A 19,877-nucleotide genomic window follows, 5' to 3' on the forward strand; every position below is an offset into this window, starting at 1 on the left:
TTCATGGTTTTTGGTACATCCATATTTTCATTTAGTGTTTGTACATAGTAGCGGATGAGTCAATAGTGAGCATGAGAGTGAGAGTGTGAGTGTGCTTGACACAAGCCTTACTTTTCAACCTTCAAGCCATGGACTGGTTATTTTGGGTGATGTTGGACTGGTTGTAGATGGGCATAAAAATATACTGGTATTTCGGAAATTACATTAGGGTTTTTAAAGTCAGTTATGATGGGTACACTGTTTTTGATGAACTATGAGAACTAATGAGACTTTGGCTTATCGAAAATGTTGATGGTCAGAAATTTAGAAAAATACATGGACTCTATTCTTCTACACAATGTGAATCTCTTTGTTTACAAGTATAAGTGCCATGTTGGAGATCATAGTAAATTACACAGAATTGTTACTTGTTTGTTGTTGTTGTCTTCAGTCCTGAGACTGGTTTGATGCAGCTCTCCATGCTACTCTATCCTGTGCAAGCTGCTTCATCTCCCAGTACCTACTGCAACCTACATCCTTCTGAATCTGCTTAGTGTACTCATCTCTCGGTCTCCCTCTACGATTTTTACCCTCCACGCTGCCCTCCAATGCTAAATTTGTGATCCCTTGATGCCTCAAAACATGTCCTACCAACCGATCCCTTCTTCTAGTCAAGTTGTGCCACAAACTTCTCTTCTCCCCAATCCTATTCAATACCTCCTCATTAGTTACGTGATCTATCCACCTTATCTTCAGTATTCTTCTGTAGCACCACATTTCGAAAGCTTCTATTCTCTTCTTGTCCAAACTAGTTATCGTCCATGTTTCACTTCCATACATGGCTACACTCCAAACAAATACTTTCAGAAACGACTTCCTGATACATAAATCTATATTCGATGTTAACAAATTTCTCTTCTTCAGAAATGCTTTCCTTGCCATTGCCAGTCTACATTTTATATCCTCTCTACTTCGACCATCATCAGTTATTTTACTTCCTAAATAGCAAAACTCCTTTACTACTTTAAGTGTCTCATTTCCTAATCTAATTCCCTCAGCATCACCCGATTTAATTTGACTACATTCCATTATCCTCGTTTTGCTTTTGTTAATGTTCATCTTATATCCTCCTTTCAAGACACTGTCCATTCCGTTCAACTGCTCTTCCAAGTCCTTTGCCGTCTCTGACAGAATTACAATGTCATCGGCGAACCTCAAAGTTTTTACTTCGTCTCCATGAATTTTAATACCTACTCCAAATTTTTCTTTTGTTTCCTTTACTGCTTGCTCAATATACAGATTGAATAACATCGGGGAGAGGCTACAACCCTGTCTCACTCATTTCCCAACCACTGCTTCCCTTTCATGTCCCTCGATTCTTATTACTGCCAGCTGGTTTCTGTACAAATTATAAATAGCCTTTCGCTCCCTGTATTTTACCCCTGCCACCTTTAGAATTTGAAAAAGAGTATTCCAGTCAACATTGTCAAAAGCTTTCTCTAAGTCTACAAATGCTAGAAACGTAGGTTTGCCTTTTCTTAATCTTTCTTCTAAGATAAGTCGTAAGGTCAGTATTGCCTCACGTGTTCCAACATTTCGACGGAATCCAAACTGATCCTCCCCGAGGTCTGCATCTACCAGTTTTTCCATTCGTCTGTAAAGAATTCGCGTTAGTATTTTGCAGCTGTGGCTTACCAAACTGATAGTTCGGTAATTTTCACATCTGTCAGCACCTGCTTTCTTTGGGATTGGAATTATTATATTCTTCTTGAAGTCTGAGGGTATTTCGCCTGTCTCATACATCTTGCTCACCAGCTGGTAGAGTTTTGTCATGACTGGCTCTCCCAAGGCCGTCAGTAGTTCTAATGGAACGTTGTCTACTCCGGGGGCCTTGTTTCGACTCAGGTCTTTCAGTGCTCTGTCAAACTCTTCACGCAGTATCGTATCTCCCATTTCGTCTTCATCTACATCCTCTTCTATTTCCATAATATTGTCCTCAAGTACATCGCCCTTATATAAACCTTCTATATACTCCTTCCACCTTTCTGCCTTCCCTTCTTTGCTTAGAACTGGGCTGCCATCTGAGCTCTTGATATTCATACACGTGGTTCTCTTCTCTCCAAAGGTCTCTTTAATTTTCCTGTAGGCAGTATCTATCTTACCCCTAGTGAGATAAGCTTCTACTTATTGTTACTTAGTGAGTTAATTTATTAGTTTGTGCGCCTACCTATGACAAAGAAGACGCCGTAAAAGACAGTTTCTGTGAACACCTGAAAAATGTGTATGACAGCCTATTGCAGCACAACATCAAAATAGTGCTGGGAGACTTCACTGCCAAGGTATGCAAAGAGAGACATTTGCAACTGTCAGTAGGCAGTGAAAGCGTCCATGATGAACCCAATGATAATGGATTCACTGAATCAGAAAGCATGAATGTCAGAAGAATGATCTGATGTGCTGAATCAGAAAGCATGAATGTCAGAAGTACAATCTTTCCACACAATGATATGCACAAAGATACATCATATTCGGCAATGGAAAGACAGCAAACCAAATCTCAAACAGATATAGGAGTGCCCTCAGCGATATTACTGTGTACCAGAGTGCCAACAAACGCACTGGTCATAAATTTCAAAAGAAATTGTTTAACCTTATTCTTAAAATCTGGCAAGATGAAAATATACCAGATGTATGGAGGGAATCAATCTTTGTCCCTGTATATAAGAAATGAGATAAATGAAACTGCAGAAAAGAAGACGAACAAAACTGCAGAAATCACAGAGGACTATCCCTACTAGTCACAGCATGCAAAGTACTGTCACATATGACACTGTAAAGACTGAAGCCCTGTACTGAGGATATGTTAGGGGAGTACCAGAATGGTTTTTGGAGAAATAGATCAACAGTAGATAGTATATTCTACATCAAGACCATCAGTGAATAATATGGGAATACAACAAGAGTATCCATTACCTGTTCATAGATTTCCAGAAGGTGCTCAGGAAATCATGGCAGAATACGGAATCCTCAACAAACTCATCAGGTTGGTCAAAATGTGTATGAAGGTGGTAAGCAGGGTGACATAATGTGGCTCAATATGAGATGTTTTGAGAACAGAACTGGATTGAAGCAAGATGATGCTCCATCCCCACCTATCTTCAACCTTGCCATGGAAATTTTGATAAGAGAAACCAAACAAGCAACAAATGGAAATGTCATGAAAAAACAGTCAAATATACTGGCCTTTGTAGATGACAGTTATAATAGGATATAACATTGGTTTAATTAAAATTCTGTTCAAGAAAACAAGTCAAATTGCAAAGTAGACTACAGAGTACAAAGGTGGTTTACTTTCCTTCCAAAACTCGTATCCTCCAAAATCTTTACCAGGAAAACTAAGCTGTAACTCTACACCACAGTCATCAGGCTACCTCTGCCAGAACATGACCAAAAAAGAAGAGCACCATCTCTCTGTCTTCGAAAGTAAAGTCTACAGCAAAATCTTTGGGCTAACATTTAACCAAGCAACACAAAGATGGGTTTTGATATCCAGTTAAGAACCAGTTAAACTGGCCAACCAAACCTTGGTAGTGAACATTGTGAAAGTCAGGCTTTTGCAATGTACAGGTCACATTGTCAGAATAGTCCATCAGGTATATGATAAGAAGATAGAAGACCTCCTGGAAGACCAAGAAACAGATTGCAACATAAAGTGATTGCAAAGTGCTGGGTATCACTCAATGGGAGGAAGCAGCACAACACAGCCAGAACTGGAGGCAAATAATGAGAACGGCACAGGGTCATCATGACCCAAAGAAGTCAGTGGAGTGTGTGTGTGTGTGTGTGTGTGTGTGTGTGTGTGTGTGTGTGTGTGTGAGAGAGAGAGAGAGAGAGAGAGAGAGAGAGATTGTGTTAATTTGTTAGTTCTATATATCATATAATGTAGAAAAATTTAGGTATCAAAGGTATGTACTCATAGCCCAAGTTCATAATCTGACAGTGGTTATGATGGAAAGTGGCAGTGACTCTGAAATTCAGGTTTAATTATTTTGGAAGATAACTAGTTTTAGTTAATTTACAGGGAAGTCAACATGTGGTGTTTTCCATTGTGGTGGATAATTATAGGGAATTATGCTGATTAGCATACAGTGTTTCATTTATTGTACTAATTTTAATTAGCTGTGACTTTTAATTGACCTGTTCTGTAGCCAAATTAATGGCATGAGAGCAATCAGTGTAACCAAAACGAACACCCAAACAATAAATTGCAGTTGTTTCAAAGAAAATGCCTTTTTTGCATGCTGCACTTATGAACCATGGACCTTGACATTGGTGGGGAGGCTTGCGTGCCTCAGCGATACAGATGGCCATACCATAGGTGCAACCACAACGGAGGGGTATCTGTTCAAAGGCCAGACAGACGTGTGGTTCCTGATGAGGGGCAGCAGCCTTTTCAGTAGTTGCAGGGGCAACAGTCTGGATGATTGACTGATCTGGTCCTGTAACAATAACCAAAACGGCCTTGCTGTGCTGGTACTGCAAACGGCTGAAAGCAAGGGGAAACTACAGCCATAATTTTTCCTGAGGGCATGCAGCTTTACTGTATGGTTTAATGATGATGGCGTCCTCTTGGGTAAAATATTCCGGAGGTAAAATGGTCCCCCATTCAGATCTCCGGGCGGGGACTACTCAAGAGGACGTCGTTATCAGGAGAAAGAAAACTGGCGTTCTACGGATCGGAGCGTGGAATGTCAGATCCCTTAATCAGGCAGTTAGGTTAGAAAATTTAAAAAGGGGAATGGATAGGTTAAAGTTAGATATAGGGGGAATTAGTAAAGTTCGGTGGCAGGAGGAACAAGACTTTTGGTCAGGTGAATACAGGGTTATAAATACAAAATCAAATAGGGGTAATGCAGGAGTAGTTTTAATAATGAATAAAAAAATAGGAGTGTGGGTAAGCTACTATAAACAGCATAGTGAACGCATTATTGCGGCCAAGATAGACACGAAGCCCACGCCTACTAGCTCTGCAGATGATGAAGAAATAGATGAAATGTATGATGAGATAAAAGAAATTATTCAGGTAGTGAAGGGAGACGAAAATTTAATAGTCATGGGTGACTGGAATTTGAGAGTAGGAAAAGGGAGAGAAGGAAACGTAGTAGGTGAATATGGATTGGGGGTAAGAAATGAAAGAGGAAGCCATCTGGTAGAATTTTGCGATCAGTGCTATCATTGAAATGTGTGATGATTATAATTCTCAACTTTGGATCATGATGTGTGACAGTGAGGTAAAATGTTCTCAAATTGTATTTGCCTCGCATTCGGATCTCTGGATGAGAGTTGCTTTAGCGTCAAGAAATCCTAATTCCAAAAAATGAGAGAAGCATTGTTTTCAGGTCTGTACATACAATTGTTGTTCACTAGTGAGAAATGATAGGTTAATGAAAATGGAAGAGGATTTAGAGAAAATAAACTGGAACATTGGTGGTTTAAGAGAAGTATGCTGTGAAGGTGAAAACTGCCTTCACCTGAATTCAGGAAATCTCCTCTGTTGGTGTAGTGAACCAAATGGAAAAATAAATGGAGTCAAATTTTTGGTAGACACAATCATTGTAGACAAGAAAGAAGTATTGAAAGGAACTTAAAAAAGAATTGCATATTTGGTCTCAACAACATCAGGAAAGTATAAAATCCAAATAGTTAAAACCTATGCATCCACTTCTAGCCATTCTGATGAAGAGATCCTTCTATAAGTGCCTGAAAGAGGAAGATACTGTTTTTGTAACTTTATAATTGGTGAATTAAGGCCGAAGGTAGACCATACAATGAAGGTCATTCAGTTACTGGCAAATTCAAAATAGTTGAAACTATTGAGAGTGATGAGAGATCGGTTCAATTTGTAGAATGCATGAAAACACCTGTTATGAATCTGTTCTTCAAGAAACATTCTGGTTCCAAGCAGATTTGAGGGACAATGTTCTGATCAGCAGACTTTAAAATATTAAAGATGTGTCTGTGATAAACAGGGTCAACACAAACACTGAACATCAGTTAATATGAGCAATATTTGAAGTGAATGCAAGAGGTGTAAGATTGAAACTAATGAAGGGAAAAAGAAAAATTTTTAACCCTTGAATGTCTTGAACAGCAGAAAAAGGAATTTCAGGAAAGTAAAATTAAAATAATGTAAAGCAGATGAAGTAACAAAGGTACTAATCACAAGCTGAAGAAATAGATAGCTTGTGCAAATCTCAGAACTAACCAAAGAAGTTGACAAATAAAGTGGTAAGTTTGATGGACAAGTGATGAAAAATGAAATTAGAAAGAGAAAAGATGCAACAGAATATATGGAAGTAAGCAAGGCTCTCAGAAAAAGCCTGAAACAAGACATTAAAACGTATGAAGATGATATGCTGAAAGCCAGTCTTGAATATAAATCTGGTTTAGAGGTGGCCATAAATGGAAAGAATCAGCTAATGGTGTTACATATAAATAAAATCTGAATTGTGGATAAAGAAGAAATACTTGACTGGATTGAAACTCTTTATAGAAACCTGTACAGTAAAATCAGTGAGGATACCTTAAACTGAGATGAATTGGATGCTTCTGTCTCCCAAATCCCAGAAATATTTACCTCAGAAGTCAGTTGTGGCCGAGATGCAAACAAAGAACTGCTCCAGGTAGTAATGACCTCTCAGTTGATGTTTCAAAGAATTTAACTAAGAGATTTTAAAGTTGTTTTCTGAATGGAATGTTACTAGGCAATTAGAATAAAGCCAAAATAGAAGGTAGTATTAACAATATAAAGAATTGTTGCCATATCGGCCTTCTGTCCATATTTTGAGTATTAGAATGAGCACTAAACGTGACCTGGCTCTATCTGCTGAGCAAGATGGGCTTCACACAGATTTTAGTACAACTGACTTTATCCTCACTCTACATGAAATGCTTAGTAGAAAAATGAGTACAACCTACCTCATTGCCTCACCTCTACAGATTTTGAAAAGACATTTACTTCATCAGTCATCCATCTTTGTTTGAGGCTCTAACAGAACCATGAGTAGAAAAGGGCTATATTTAAATCTTACATAATATAAACAAAACCTCCAGAGTGTTTTGAGAGGGTTGCTGAAGAAATCAATGAATTTCCCATTGCAAAATATGTAAAACAACGTGACTGTGTATCTCAAAAACTATTTTCAGCTGTCCTAGAAAAATAAATCTGATTTGCTGGTGATATTGTTCTATTTGTAGATAGTATAGAAAAACTTAAAATATTTGGTTAGTGGTCTGGGCTTAGCCTACTCCCCAGTTAGTATAAAAAGGAACTAAGATAAAATTAATATCATCAATAATGAGTAGACACCAGAGGGAAATGTGTGTTGCAAGAACACAATGCAGAGGGTCACATAATACACACGGTGTTCCATTGATCATGACCGGCCCAAATATCTCACGAAATTAGCATCAAAGGAAAAAACTGCTAAGAACTAAACTTTTCTAGCTTGAAGGGGGGAAACCAGATAACGCTATGGTTGGCCTGCTAGATGGCGCTGCCATAAGTCAAACGGATGTTGTTGTTGTGGTCTTCAGTCCTGAGACTGGTTTGATGCAGCTCTCCATGCTACTCTATCCTGTGCAAGCTTCTTCATTTCCCAGTACCTACTGCAATCTACATCCTTCTGAATCTGCTTAGTGTACTCATCTCTTGGTCTCACTCTACAATTTTTACCCTCCATGCTGCCCTCCAATACTAAATTGGTGATCCCTTGATGCCTCGGAACATGTCCTACCAACCGATCCCTTCTTCTAGTCAAGTTGTGCCACAAACTTCTCTTCTCCCCAATCCTATTCAATACCTCCTCATTAGTTATACGATCTACCCATCTAATCTTCAGCATTCTTCTGTAGCACCACATTTCGAAAGCTTCTTTTCTCTTCTTGTCCAAACTAGTTATTGTCCATGTTTCACTCCTCCATACATGGCTACACCCCATACAAATACTTTCAGAAAAGACTTCCTGACACTTAAATTTATACTCGATGTTAACAAATTTCTCTTCTTTAGAAACACTTTCCTTGCCATTGCCAGTCTACATTTTATATCCTCTCTACTTCGACCGTCATCAGTTATTTTGCTCCTCAAATAAAAAAACTCCTTTACTTCTTTAAGCATCTCATTTTCTAATATAATTCCCTCAGCATCACGTGACTTAATTCGACCAATTCCATTATCCTCATTTTGCTTTTGTTGATGTTCATTTTATATCCTCCTTCAAGACACTATCCATTCTGTTCAACTGCTCTTCTAAGTGCTTTGCTGTCTCTGATAGAATTACACTGTCATCAGCGAACCTCAAACTTTTTATTTCTTCTCCATGCATTTTAATACCTACTCCAAATTTTTCTTTTGTGTCCTTCAATGATTGCTCAATATACAAATTGAATAACATCGGGGACAGACTACAACCATGTCTCACTCCCTTCCCAACCACTGCTTCTCTTTCATGTCCCTCGACTCTTATTACTGCCATCTGGTTTCTGTACAAATTGTAAATAGCCTTTCGCTCCCTGTATTTTACCCCTGCCACCTTCATAATTTGAAAGAGAGTATTCGAGTCAACATTGTCAAAAGCTTTCTCTAAGTCTACAAATGCTAGAAACGTAGGTTTGCCCTTCCTTAATCTAACTTCTAAGATAAGTTGTAGGGTCAGTATTGCCTTACATGTTCCAACATTTCCACGGAATCCAAACTGATCTTCCCCGAGGTCGGCTTCTACCAGTTTTTCCATTTGTCTGTAAAGAATTTGTGTTAGTATTTTGCAGCCGTGACTTATTAAACTGAAAATCCAGTAATTTTCACATCTGTTAGCACCTGCTTTCTTCTTTGGTATTGAAATTATTATATACTTCTTGAAGTCTGAGGGTATTTCGCCTATCTCATACATCTTGCTCACCAGATGGTAGAGTTTGGTCAGGACTGGCTCTCCCAAGGCTGTCAGTAGTTCTAATGGAATGTTGTCTACTCCCAGGGCCTTGTTTCGACTCAGGTCTTTCAGTGCTCTGTCAGACTCTTCACGCAGTATCGTATCTCCCATTTCATCTTCATCTACATCCTCTTCAATTTCCATAATATTGTCCTCAAGTAAATCACCCTTGTATAAACCCTCTATATACTCCTTCCATCTTTATGCTTTCCCTTCTTTGCTTAGAACTGGGTTTCCATCTGAGCTCTTGATGTTCATACAAGTGGCTCTCTTATCTCCAAAGGTCTCTTTAATTTTCCTGTAGGCAGTATCTATCTTACTCCTAGTGAGATAAGCCTCTACATCCTTACATTTGTCCTCTAGCCATCCGTGTTTAGCCATTTTGCACTTTCTGTCGATCTCATTTTTGAGACGTTTTTATTCCTTTTTGTCTGCATTTTTATATTTTCTCCTTTCATCAATTAAATTCAATATTTCTTCTGTTACCCAAGGATTTGTACTAGCCCTCGTCTTTTTACCTATTTGATCGTCTGCTGCCTTCACTACTTCATCTCTCAAAGCTACCCATTCTTCTTCTACTGTATTTCTTTCCCCCATTCGTGTCAATTGTTCCCTTATGCTCTCCCTGAAACTCTGTACGACGTCTGGTTTAGTCAGTTTATCTAGGTCCCATCTCCTTAAATTCCCACCGTTTTGCAGTTTCTTCAGTTTTAATCTACATGTCATAACCTATAGATTGTGGTCAAAGTCCAATCAGCCTCTGGAAATGTCTTACAATTTAAAATCTGGTTCTAAATGTGTCTTACCATTATATAATCCATCTGAAACCTGTCAGTATCTCCAGGGTTCTTCCATGTATACAACCTTCTTTTATGATTCTTGAACCAAGTGTTACCTATGAATAAGTTGTGCTCTGTGTAAAATTCTACCGGGCAGCTTCCTCTTTCATTTCTTACCCCCAATCCATATTCACCTACTATGTTTCCTTCTCTCCCTTTTCCTATTCTTGAATTCCAGTCACCCATGACTATTAAATTTTCGTCTCCCTTCCACTACCTGAATAATTTCTTTTATCTCATCATACATTTCATCTATTTCTTCATCATCTGCAGAGCTAGTTGGCATATAAACTTTTCCTACTGTAGTAGATGTGGGCTTCGTGTCTATCTTGGCCCCAATAATGCGTTCACTATGCTGTTTGTAGTAGCTTACCCACACTCCTATTTTTTTATTCATTATAAAACTGACTCCTGCATTACCCCTTTTTGATTTTGTATTTATAACACTGTATTTGCCTGACCAAAAGTCTTGTTCCTCCTGCCAGCGAACTTCACTGACTCCTACTATATCTAACTTTAACCTGTCCATTTCCCTTTTTAAATTTTCTATCCTACCTGCCCAATTAAGGTATCTGACATTCCACACTCCGATCCGTAGAACGCCAGTTTTCTTTCTCCTGATAATGACGTCCTCCTGAGTAGTCCCCGCCCGGAGATCCGAATGGGGGACTATTTTACCTCCGGAATATTTTACCCAAGAGGACGCCATCATCATTAAACCATACAGTAAAGCTGCATGCCCTCGGGAAAAATTATGACTGTAGTTTCCCCTTGCTTTCAGCCGTTTGCAGTACCACAACAGCAAGGCTGTTTTGGTTAGTGTTACAAGGCCAGATCAGTCAATCATACATATTGTTGCCCCTGCAACTACTGAAAAGGCTGGTGCCCCTTTTCAGGAACCACACGTTTGTCTGGCCTTTGAACAGATACCCCTCCATTGTGGTTGCACCTACGGTACGGCTATCTGTATCGCTTAGGCACGCAAGCCTCCCCACCAACGGCAAGGTCCTTGGTTCTTGAGGGGAGGTCAAACGGATATCAACTGCGTTTTTTTTAAAGAGGAACCCCCATTTTTTATTACATGTTCGTGTAGTACGTAAAGAAATATGAATGTTTTGCTTGGACCACTTTTTTTGCTTTGTGATAGATGGCGCTGTAATGGCCACAAACATATGGCTCACAATTTTAGACTAACAGTTGGTAACAGGTAGGTTTTTTAAATTAAAATACAAAACGTTGGTACGTTTGAACTTTTATTTCAGTTGATCCAATGTGATACATGTACCTTTGTGAGCTTATCATTTCTGAGAACGCATGCTGCTACAGCATGATTACCTGTAAATACTACATTAATGCAATAAATGCTCAAAACCATGTCCGTCAACCTCAGTGCATTTGGCAATACTTGTAACAACATTCCTCCCAACAGCGAGTAGTTTGCCTTCCGTAATGTTTGCACATGCATTGACAATGCACTGATGCATGTTGTCAGGCATTAGTGGTGGGTCACGATAGCAAATATCCTTCAACTTTCCCCACAGAAAGAAAACCGGGGATGTCAGATCCGGTGAACATGCGGGCCATGGTATGGTGCTTCAACGACCAATCCATTTGTCATGAAATATGCTATTCAGTACCGCTTAAACTGCATGCGAGCTATGTGCCAGACATCCATCATGTTGGAAGCACATCGCCATTCTGTCATGCCGTGAAACATCTTGTAGTAACATCGGTAGAACATTATGTAGGAAATCAGCATACATTGCACCATTTAGATTGCCATTGATAAAATGGGGGCCAATTATCCTTCCTCCCATAATGTCACACCATACATTAACCCACCAAGGTCGCTGATGTTCCACTTGTCAGAGCCATCGTGGATTTTCCGTTGCCCAATAGTGCATATTAGGCCACTTTACGTTGTTGGTGAATGACGCTTCGTCCCTAGATAGAACATGTGCAAAAAATCTGTCATCATCTCGTAATTTGTCTTTTGCCCAGTACACAATGTTCAAAGTTGTTGCCATGCAATTCCTGGTGCATAGAAATATTGTATGGGTGTAATCGATGTTTATGTAGCATTCTCCACACCGACGTTTTTGAGATTCCTGATTCCCGCGCAATTTGTCTGCTACTGATGTGCGATTTAGCCGCGACAGCAGCTGAAACACCTACTTGGGCAACATCATTTGTTGCAGGTCATGGTTGATGTTTCACATGTGGCTGAACACTTCCTGTTTCCTTAACTAACATAACTATCCAGTGAACGTCCAGACACTTGGATGTTGTCGTCCAGGATACCGAGCAGCATACATAGTACATGCCCATTGGGCATTTTGATCACAATAGCCGTACATCAACATGATATCTACCTTTTCTGCAATTGGTAAATGGTCCATTTTCACACGGGGAATGTATCAAATAGGCCAAATATCCACTGATTGAATTGGCGTATGAGAAAGGAGAGAGAGAGAGAGAGAGAGAGAGAGAGAGAAGCTTCTTACAAAACTTAAGAAGGAAGAATGTAACAGTTGGAACCATTTTAAAATGCCTTTTAATAAACACATGTACTCTTTAACAGTACCGGTAGTAATATGCTTTTAAAAATGACATAGACTGTTCGGGTATCTAAAGATGAGCCCCCCAGGATTCGAAATGCATTGTTTATTGAAATAAAAATCACAGTTTGTGACTGGAAGATATTGATTTTATTTTTTTACGAAATTAAAAGTCTCAGCAGCAACATTGACAACAATAGGCAGAATTAAGATTGGCTTTGTTGAGTTTTTGTTTCTCTTAAGAGGTTTTTCCTAAAGACTGGTCTGTTCAGAGAATTGGTGCTTTAAGTTAAAACACATTTTAATGTAGCGGGAGGTGATTAAATGTTATAAAGTTTGTCTTTCAAAAGCAGTGTGCTGTATGCCTTCAGCCAACCTCCCCCTGTCTTTCTCTCTCCCTTCCCGTACCCCCTCTCTCCTCCCTATCCCCTCCCCTACACCTTCCACTCCCATAGAATGTACAATTGCTGATTTATAATGTCAATAAGTTTCTTTGTCTAATTCTAACTTTTTGTGATCTAAGTTTATTAAAAATTCCATTTGTTACAGTGCATACTGTGGGAGCCTGTGGATAGCAGCTTTGTATTGCAGCAGTAGGATGGCAGAGATACTGAACCACCCTGAAGAAAGTATCCATTATTCTGAGACCCTGGCTCGGGCAAAGGAGGCATTTAATTCGAAGCTGTGGAATGGTATTTCTTTCATAATTATTGTTTGGGTTTTATTATATGTAAACTGAGTAATTTGTCTTGAAATATGCTGACAGTTAGGTGGAGGAAGAGGAGGAGTAGAAATGTTACACAGACCACTTTCTTGGGCATAGAAGCTTCAGTTTTTAAATGGAACTCGCAAACTTTGCAGTGTGACAGACCCTGAAATGAAAAGACGGTGTGCTATGTTACCGTAGAGTTTTTCATTTACTGTTCAGAAAAGCATTGCTCTAACCACAATGCAGACCCACTGTGAATGCTGTTTGTGAGTGCGTGGTTAAGTAAATGCTGTTTGTAAGCTGCTGTGACTCACTCTCACTGTTGCCATGTTATTTAAAGTTACTCTGAATGTGTTCAGTGAACTTCGAAGAGCTGCATACTAAAGATATCAGAGGTACTTTGAATGCCATCTTCTCCAGTGGACACTGCCTTCCTGTCAGGTAATACACAGGCTAGTACTACTTGTCAGATTGAGTCGATGTGGCAATTAAGTGGTAGGTGTATGCATCTGGGTACAGAGTAGTGAGGGACCAGAGAGAACTCAGGGTATTGCACCTGTACCGCTTACCAACAAGTCTGGGGTTTTGTCTCTTAACTGAAACTGAACCATTGTAACACAATACCTGTTGAAAAATGTGCTGTGCTGTGTCCATGTCACAGAGAGGCAAGTGCAAAAGGTTCAGTTAATTATTGGCAATTTGAAGGTGCAATGAACACATGGCGCATCTTGTGAAAATGACAGCAATAGGCATGAAGGATAATCATATGCACTTAGTGTGTGTGTCTGGAGGCCTCATTATATATGTTGAAGAGGCTTTTCTGGTTGCATATTGAGGGGCATAGGGTGCAACTTCACCACAGATTGTGGCTCACAGAGGAACAATCAATGTCTGTCATGTGGGCACAGAGGTTACACTTTACTCTTTTGAAGTTTGGTTCATTTTTTTGACACTTTCTTTTTTGATGACACAGTCATACTGATTTTTAACATAGTGGCCATCTCCAGATGCTATAAAAATATAAAGCTTATTATATTAATACCTTAAAGCAAGTACAGCAGAATCCTACTAATCCAAACCCCAGTAATCCGAACATGAAAAATGTTAGTCTAAGTATGGAAAACTGTGCAGTAACCTGCTGTGCATACACACTATTTTAATTTACACAGTACAGTAAACATGTATTAGAAAAATTGGCAAGAAAACATTAGATGTAAACAATGCATAACAATTAATGAAAAGCTGTCAAACTTTCTAAAATACAGTGGGTATTTTATCCCTACTTTTTAGATGACAAAAGCTCATTATTTTTTGGTGTAATGAAGGCAGTCTGTTATGACACATAGTTACGCCATCATCTCATAAACATCAAATCAGCAGATGTAGCTCCAAATAAAGTAGCATGAGGTCCAGGGCTTCTGCTGCATCACTGTGTGGCACCAGCTCTCCTTTGTCACTTTCAGGCTCATTGTCACTTCCGTCACAGCAGTCCACTTCTTCCTGGTCTTAAGTCACAGCAGCAACTAAATCAGTGTCAGTACAGTTCTCCACACATGCCTCATCCATTGCCATCCACTCATCCACGTCTCCTTCACTAGTTTCTTCGCATCCAGGGATTGTCTGTATCATTTGTAGTAGATTTTCCTCTTCATTTTCAACTGTTGTTGTTGTGGTGGTCTGCAGTCCTGAGACTGGTTTGATGCAGCTCTCCATGCTACTCTATCCTGTGCAAGCTTCTTCATCTCCCAGTACCTACTGCAACCTACATCCTTCTGAATCTGCTTAGTGTAGTCATCTCTTGGTCTCCCTCTACGATTTTTACCCTCCACGCTGCCCTCCAATACAAAATTGGTGATCCCTTGATGCCTCAGAACATGTCCTACCAACCGATCCCTTCTTCTGATCAAGTTGTGCCACAAACTTCTCTTCTCCCCAATCCTATTCAATACTTCCTCATTAGTTACGTGATCTACCCCATTTTCAGCTAGGTTGTCCTAAAATTCAAGAGATGTCCACAGTTTTCTCCATAATTTTTTCAGAGTATTTTCTGAAATATTCTGCCATGCCTCAGTGGCCCAATAAACATCCACCTTGGTCTTTTTTTTTATTTTGTCCACTAAAGGAATGCTATCATCTTGGATCAGCACTCTTAAAAATTGTTTTCTGTAAATCAGTTGTAATGTTTGCAGTACGCCCTGGTCCATCGGCTGTAGAAGTTTTGTAACATTCAGCGGCAAAAACTTTGCCACAATTCTCCATTGCATAATTCCTCCATGTTGGGGTGAGATGACACGTTATTAATCAAAAGGATTGCAAGGGGAAACAAATGATTTTCCTTAGAAAACCATCGAACGGAGGGAACAAACTGGCCATGGAACCACTCTTAGAACAGCTTACCATCCATCTGTGCTTTTTTCTGGTTGCGATAATATATGGGCATGGACTTCATGTTGCAATTTTAAAAGCTCTGGACCTAGAAGATTTGCCGATCAGCATTAAAGGCAGCTTGTGATATCCAGCAGTGTTGCTGCATGCTAATAAAGTCACATGATCTTTGCACATTTTAAAACCAGGAGCATGGTCTTCTGCTTTTGATGCTAGGCTTTTTGTTGGAAATCCCTAATATTAAGGTCAGTCTCGTCATCATTATAAATTTGTTTGGGAGAATACTTTCCCTGTCGTATCATTTTTTCAAAGTCTCCAAGTATTCCTTCACTGCATCATGCTCAGAAGACGGCTTCTCTCCAATAATTGTTAGCTGACGGATTCCACGATGTTTTTTGAATCTATCCAACCAACCCGTACTCGCACTAAAAGATTCACCACCATTCATTAATTTGTTCATGTAAACAGCCTTCTCCTGAACCAGTGCTCCACTCAAAGGAGTTCCCCTTTCTCTTTCCTGTGTAAACTAAAGGAAAAGAGCTTCATCCACTTTATCGTCCTGGGACTGTTTCAAAGCCTGCCGAATTTAAAGTGTTTTTCCAGATGATGTTGCAGAGGACTGTTCAAGCTTCATTTGGTTCTTCTTCCAATCACAAATGGTTGCTTTACCAACACCCAGTTCCACTGCCAGTTTAGATACATTCTCACCAGTGTCAATCCACTTCAAAGCATTCAGTTTTTCTTTGAGAGTTAGTTGTATGTTTCCGTTTACTCATGACAAAAATACGTACACCACTACACCTGAACGAATAAAATAAAACTGTTACGCATGCCAGTGATCAGTAACTAACATAACCAAGTGCTTTGTGAGCCAGCTGGTAGTGCACTGACCTAGACACTACAAAGATCTCAACAAGGGCAGGGAGTGAGAGTGAGCCATTGTTCCCATTTGTTACCATGGTGTACCTACTGTACTTACCTGCTTGGTATACTTCATTCTAGAAACTTGTCACCGTAATTTCAGCTAATCTGAACAAATCGGTAATCCAAACAAGGTCCGATCTCAATTAGTATGGATTAATGGAACTCTACTGTAATTTTTTTATTAGATTTCCTTGTTACGTAAGTAAAGTGCTATTAAAATACATTTGGACCATACCAAAGAGTGGCATTTGGTGAACAAATGTTCATATGTTGTCAAACTGAATGTAAAATGAAAAATAAGGGGATTATATAAGTACTATTAAGTGTACTTTACTTTCCCTGTTCTTTGCGTTACGTGTGCACTTCCTCTGTAAGATAATCTTTACTTTTGAAAGTCATAAAATATAACAGATACAAAAATAACATTTCAGTCAGTTATTTGTAATACATAGAATTAGAGAACAGGTCATTAAATCAGTAAAATCATCATCATCATCATCATCATTTAAGACTGATTATGCCTTTCACCGTTCAGTCTGGAGCATAGCCCCCTTATAAAATTCCTCCATGTTCCCATATTCAGTGCTAACATTGGTGCCTCTTCTGATGTTAAACCTATTACTTCAAAATCATTCTTAACCGAATCCAGGTACCTTCTCCTTGGTCTGCCCCAACTCCTCCTACCCTCTACTGCTGAACCCATGAGTCTCTTGGGTAACCTTGCTTCTCCCATGCGTGTAACATGACCCCACCATCTAAGCCTGTTCGCCCTGACTGCTACATCTATAGAGTTCATTCCCAGTTTTTCTTTTTGATTTCCTCGTTGTGGACACCCTCCTGCCATTGTTCCCATCTACTAGTACCTGCAATCATCCTAGCTACTTTCATATCCGTAACCTCAACCTTGTTGATAAGGTAACCTGAATCCACCCAGCTTTCGCTCACATACAACAAAGTTGGTCGAAAGATTGAACGGTGCACAGACAACTTAGTCTTGGTACTGACTTCCTTCTTGCATAAGAGAGTAGATCGTAGCTGAGCGCTCACTGCATTGGCTTTGCTACACCTTGCTTCCAGTTCTTTCACTATGTTGCCATCCTGTGAGAATATGCATCCTAAGTACTTGAAACCGTCCACCTGTTCTAACTTTGTTCCTCCTATTTGGCACTCAATCCGTTTGTATCTCTTTCCCACTGACATTACTTTCGTTTTGGAAGTGCTAATCTTCGTACCATAGCCCTTACTTTTCTGATCTAGCTCTGAAATATTACTTTGCAAACTTTCAATCGAATCTGCCATCATAACTAAGTCACCCGCATATGCAAGACTGCTTATTTTGTGTTCACATATCTTAATCTAACCCAGCCAGTCTATTGTTTTCAACATATGATCGATAAATAATATGAACAATAGTGGAGACAGGTTGCAGCCTGAACCATGAACTCAATTTACCGTCAACTCTGACTGCTGCCTGACTATCCATGTAAAGACCTTTAATTGCTTGCAAAAGTTTGCCTCCTATTCCATAATCTCGTAGAACAAACAATAACTTCCTCCTAGGAACCCGGTCATATGCCTTTTCCAGATCTATAAAACATAGATACAATTCCCTGTTCCACTCGTAAAACTTCTCCATTATTTGCTGTCAGCTAAAGATCTGGTCCTGACAACCTCTAAGAGTTCTAAACCCCCACTGATTTTCATCCAATTGGTCCTCAACTAAAACTCGCACTTTCCTTTCAACAATACCTGAGAAGATTTTACCCACAACGCTGTTTAAAGAAATACCTCTGTAGTTGTTACAATCTTTTCTGTTTCCATGTTTAAAGATTGGTGTGATTACTGCTTTTGTCCAGTCTGATGGAACCTGTCCCGACTCCCAGGCAATTTCAGTTGTCCTGTGTAGCCATTTAAGACCTGCCATTCCACTGTATTTGATGAGTTCTGACTTAATTTCATCCTCCCCAGCTGCTTTATTGCACTGCAATCTATTGACCATTTTCTCCACTTCCTCAAATGTGATCCTATTTCCATCATCATTCCTATCCCTACCTGAGTTCTAGTACGTAGCCATTTTTGATATGCCTTCTTTTTCCTTTTACAGGCTTCCTTGACTGTGTCATTCCACCATGCTGTTTGCTTCATCCTACTTTTACACGCTACTGTTCCAAGACATTCTAGCCCCTTCTAGTACTGTGTCCCTGTACCTTGTCCATTCCTTTTCCAATTACTGTAATTGACTACATTCAACTAACTGGTACCTTTCTGAGATCGCTGTCATGTACTTGTGCTTGATTTCCTTATCTTGAAGTTTCTCCAATCTTATCCTCCTACATATGGATCTGACCTCCTGCACTTTCGGTCTTACAATCCCAATTTCACTGCAGATTAAATAATGATCAGTGTCATCAAAGAATCCCATGAACACACGTGTGAATCAGTAAAACCATATTTAAAATAGTGTAAGGTCTATACAATAAAAGAAACAAAGGAGCAATATTTACAATACAAATTTCCCATGACTGATGTCGCTGCACTTCTGACTGCTAGATGCTTATGCCACTTCCCATAAGCTTGGGAGAGAGAACACAGACTGGATGACAAGGGCAGTTTCTGTTGCAGCTCACTGGCACTCCACTTCTGGCTGCAAGGCTTTGACATTTGCTGGGTAGATGCTAGGCTGTCAAGGAGCGACCTGGTCAGTTCAGTGCGGCACTCAGTTGCAGCAAGACCCCGTCATCAGTTGGAGTATGCATTTAGGATGCTGCAACTACCTCGGCTAAATAGATCATCATAAACTTTAAAATATGTATCTGTTAAAACCTCATTTTGTTCATTGAAGAGCGTATCCAGTTCCTTCTAAAAACTGTGAAAAAAGCTGTGTCAATCAAACAGGCGGGTCCTTTGATATGAGATTTGAAAAGCACCCTTTTGCCAGCAAACACACAATATTAGGCCACGTCCTATGTAACTGCCAGAAGCGACCAACAGCGAATGACATCTGGTTATGTGACACTCCTGCAGCAAGTGGCAGCATCAGGTGATATGCTCGGATCTCCTGTATGCAAGCAACAATCTCCCACTACAAGATGGCTTCTTAGCACCCCTAAACTGTTGAATATTATAGGTCAAGAGTAAGGCAACAAAATCAACTTTTCTTAAGAAAATTAGACCATAAAGGAGCACCGTTCATGAAATTTATTAAGGGAGGAATCTTAATGGAGGATATCAACAACTACAAAGATCACAAGACAAATAATTTGAATATATAAGCTGCATTTGGAAAGTAAATTTTCCTATTTTTTTTTTTTAAAAAAGGACAAACTACTTGCATGAAAAACTTTATTGGCAACAGGTGTAGCAATGTTTGAGCTATTTTTTGACATAGCCACCAAAAGAATTGAGATACTTGTCATACTATGAGATCAACTTTTGAATTCCTGTGTCGTAGAAGTCTGCTGCCTGTGAATGGCAGCTCTTCATTGTTGTCAAA

At 39.5% G+C, this 19,877-nt stretch overlaps 1 protein-coding gene across 1 annotated transcript in view; it reads left to right on the plus strand.

The window, feature by feature from the left end:
- LOC126271988 (non-lysosomal glucosylceramidase) overlaps positions 1 to 19,877 on the plus strand; it is a 243,901-nt gene that overhangs the window by 177,466 nt on the left and 46,558 nt on the right. Inside the window, exon 13 of the mRNA XM_049974464.1 lies at positions 12,916 to 13,058. Within this exon, the coding sequence (XP_049830421.1) occupies positions 12,916 to 13,058 (143 nt within the window). The remainder of the gene's footprint in view (positions 1 to 12,915; positions 13,059 to 19,877) is intronic.

This window comes from Schistocerca gregaria, chromosome 5 (assembly GCF_023897955.1).
Source record: "Schistocerca gregaria isolate iqSchGreg1 chromosome 5, iqSchGreg1.2, whole genome shotgun sequence".
NCBI lineage: Eukaryota > Metazoa > Arthropoda > Insecta > Orthoptera > Acrididae > Schistocerca > Schistocerca gregaria.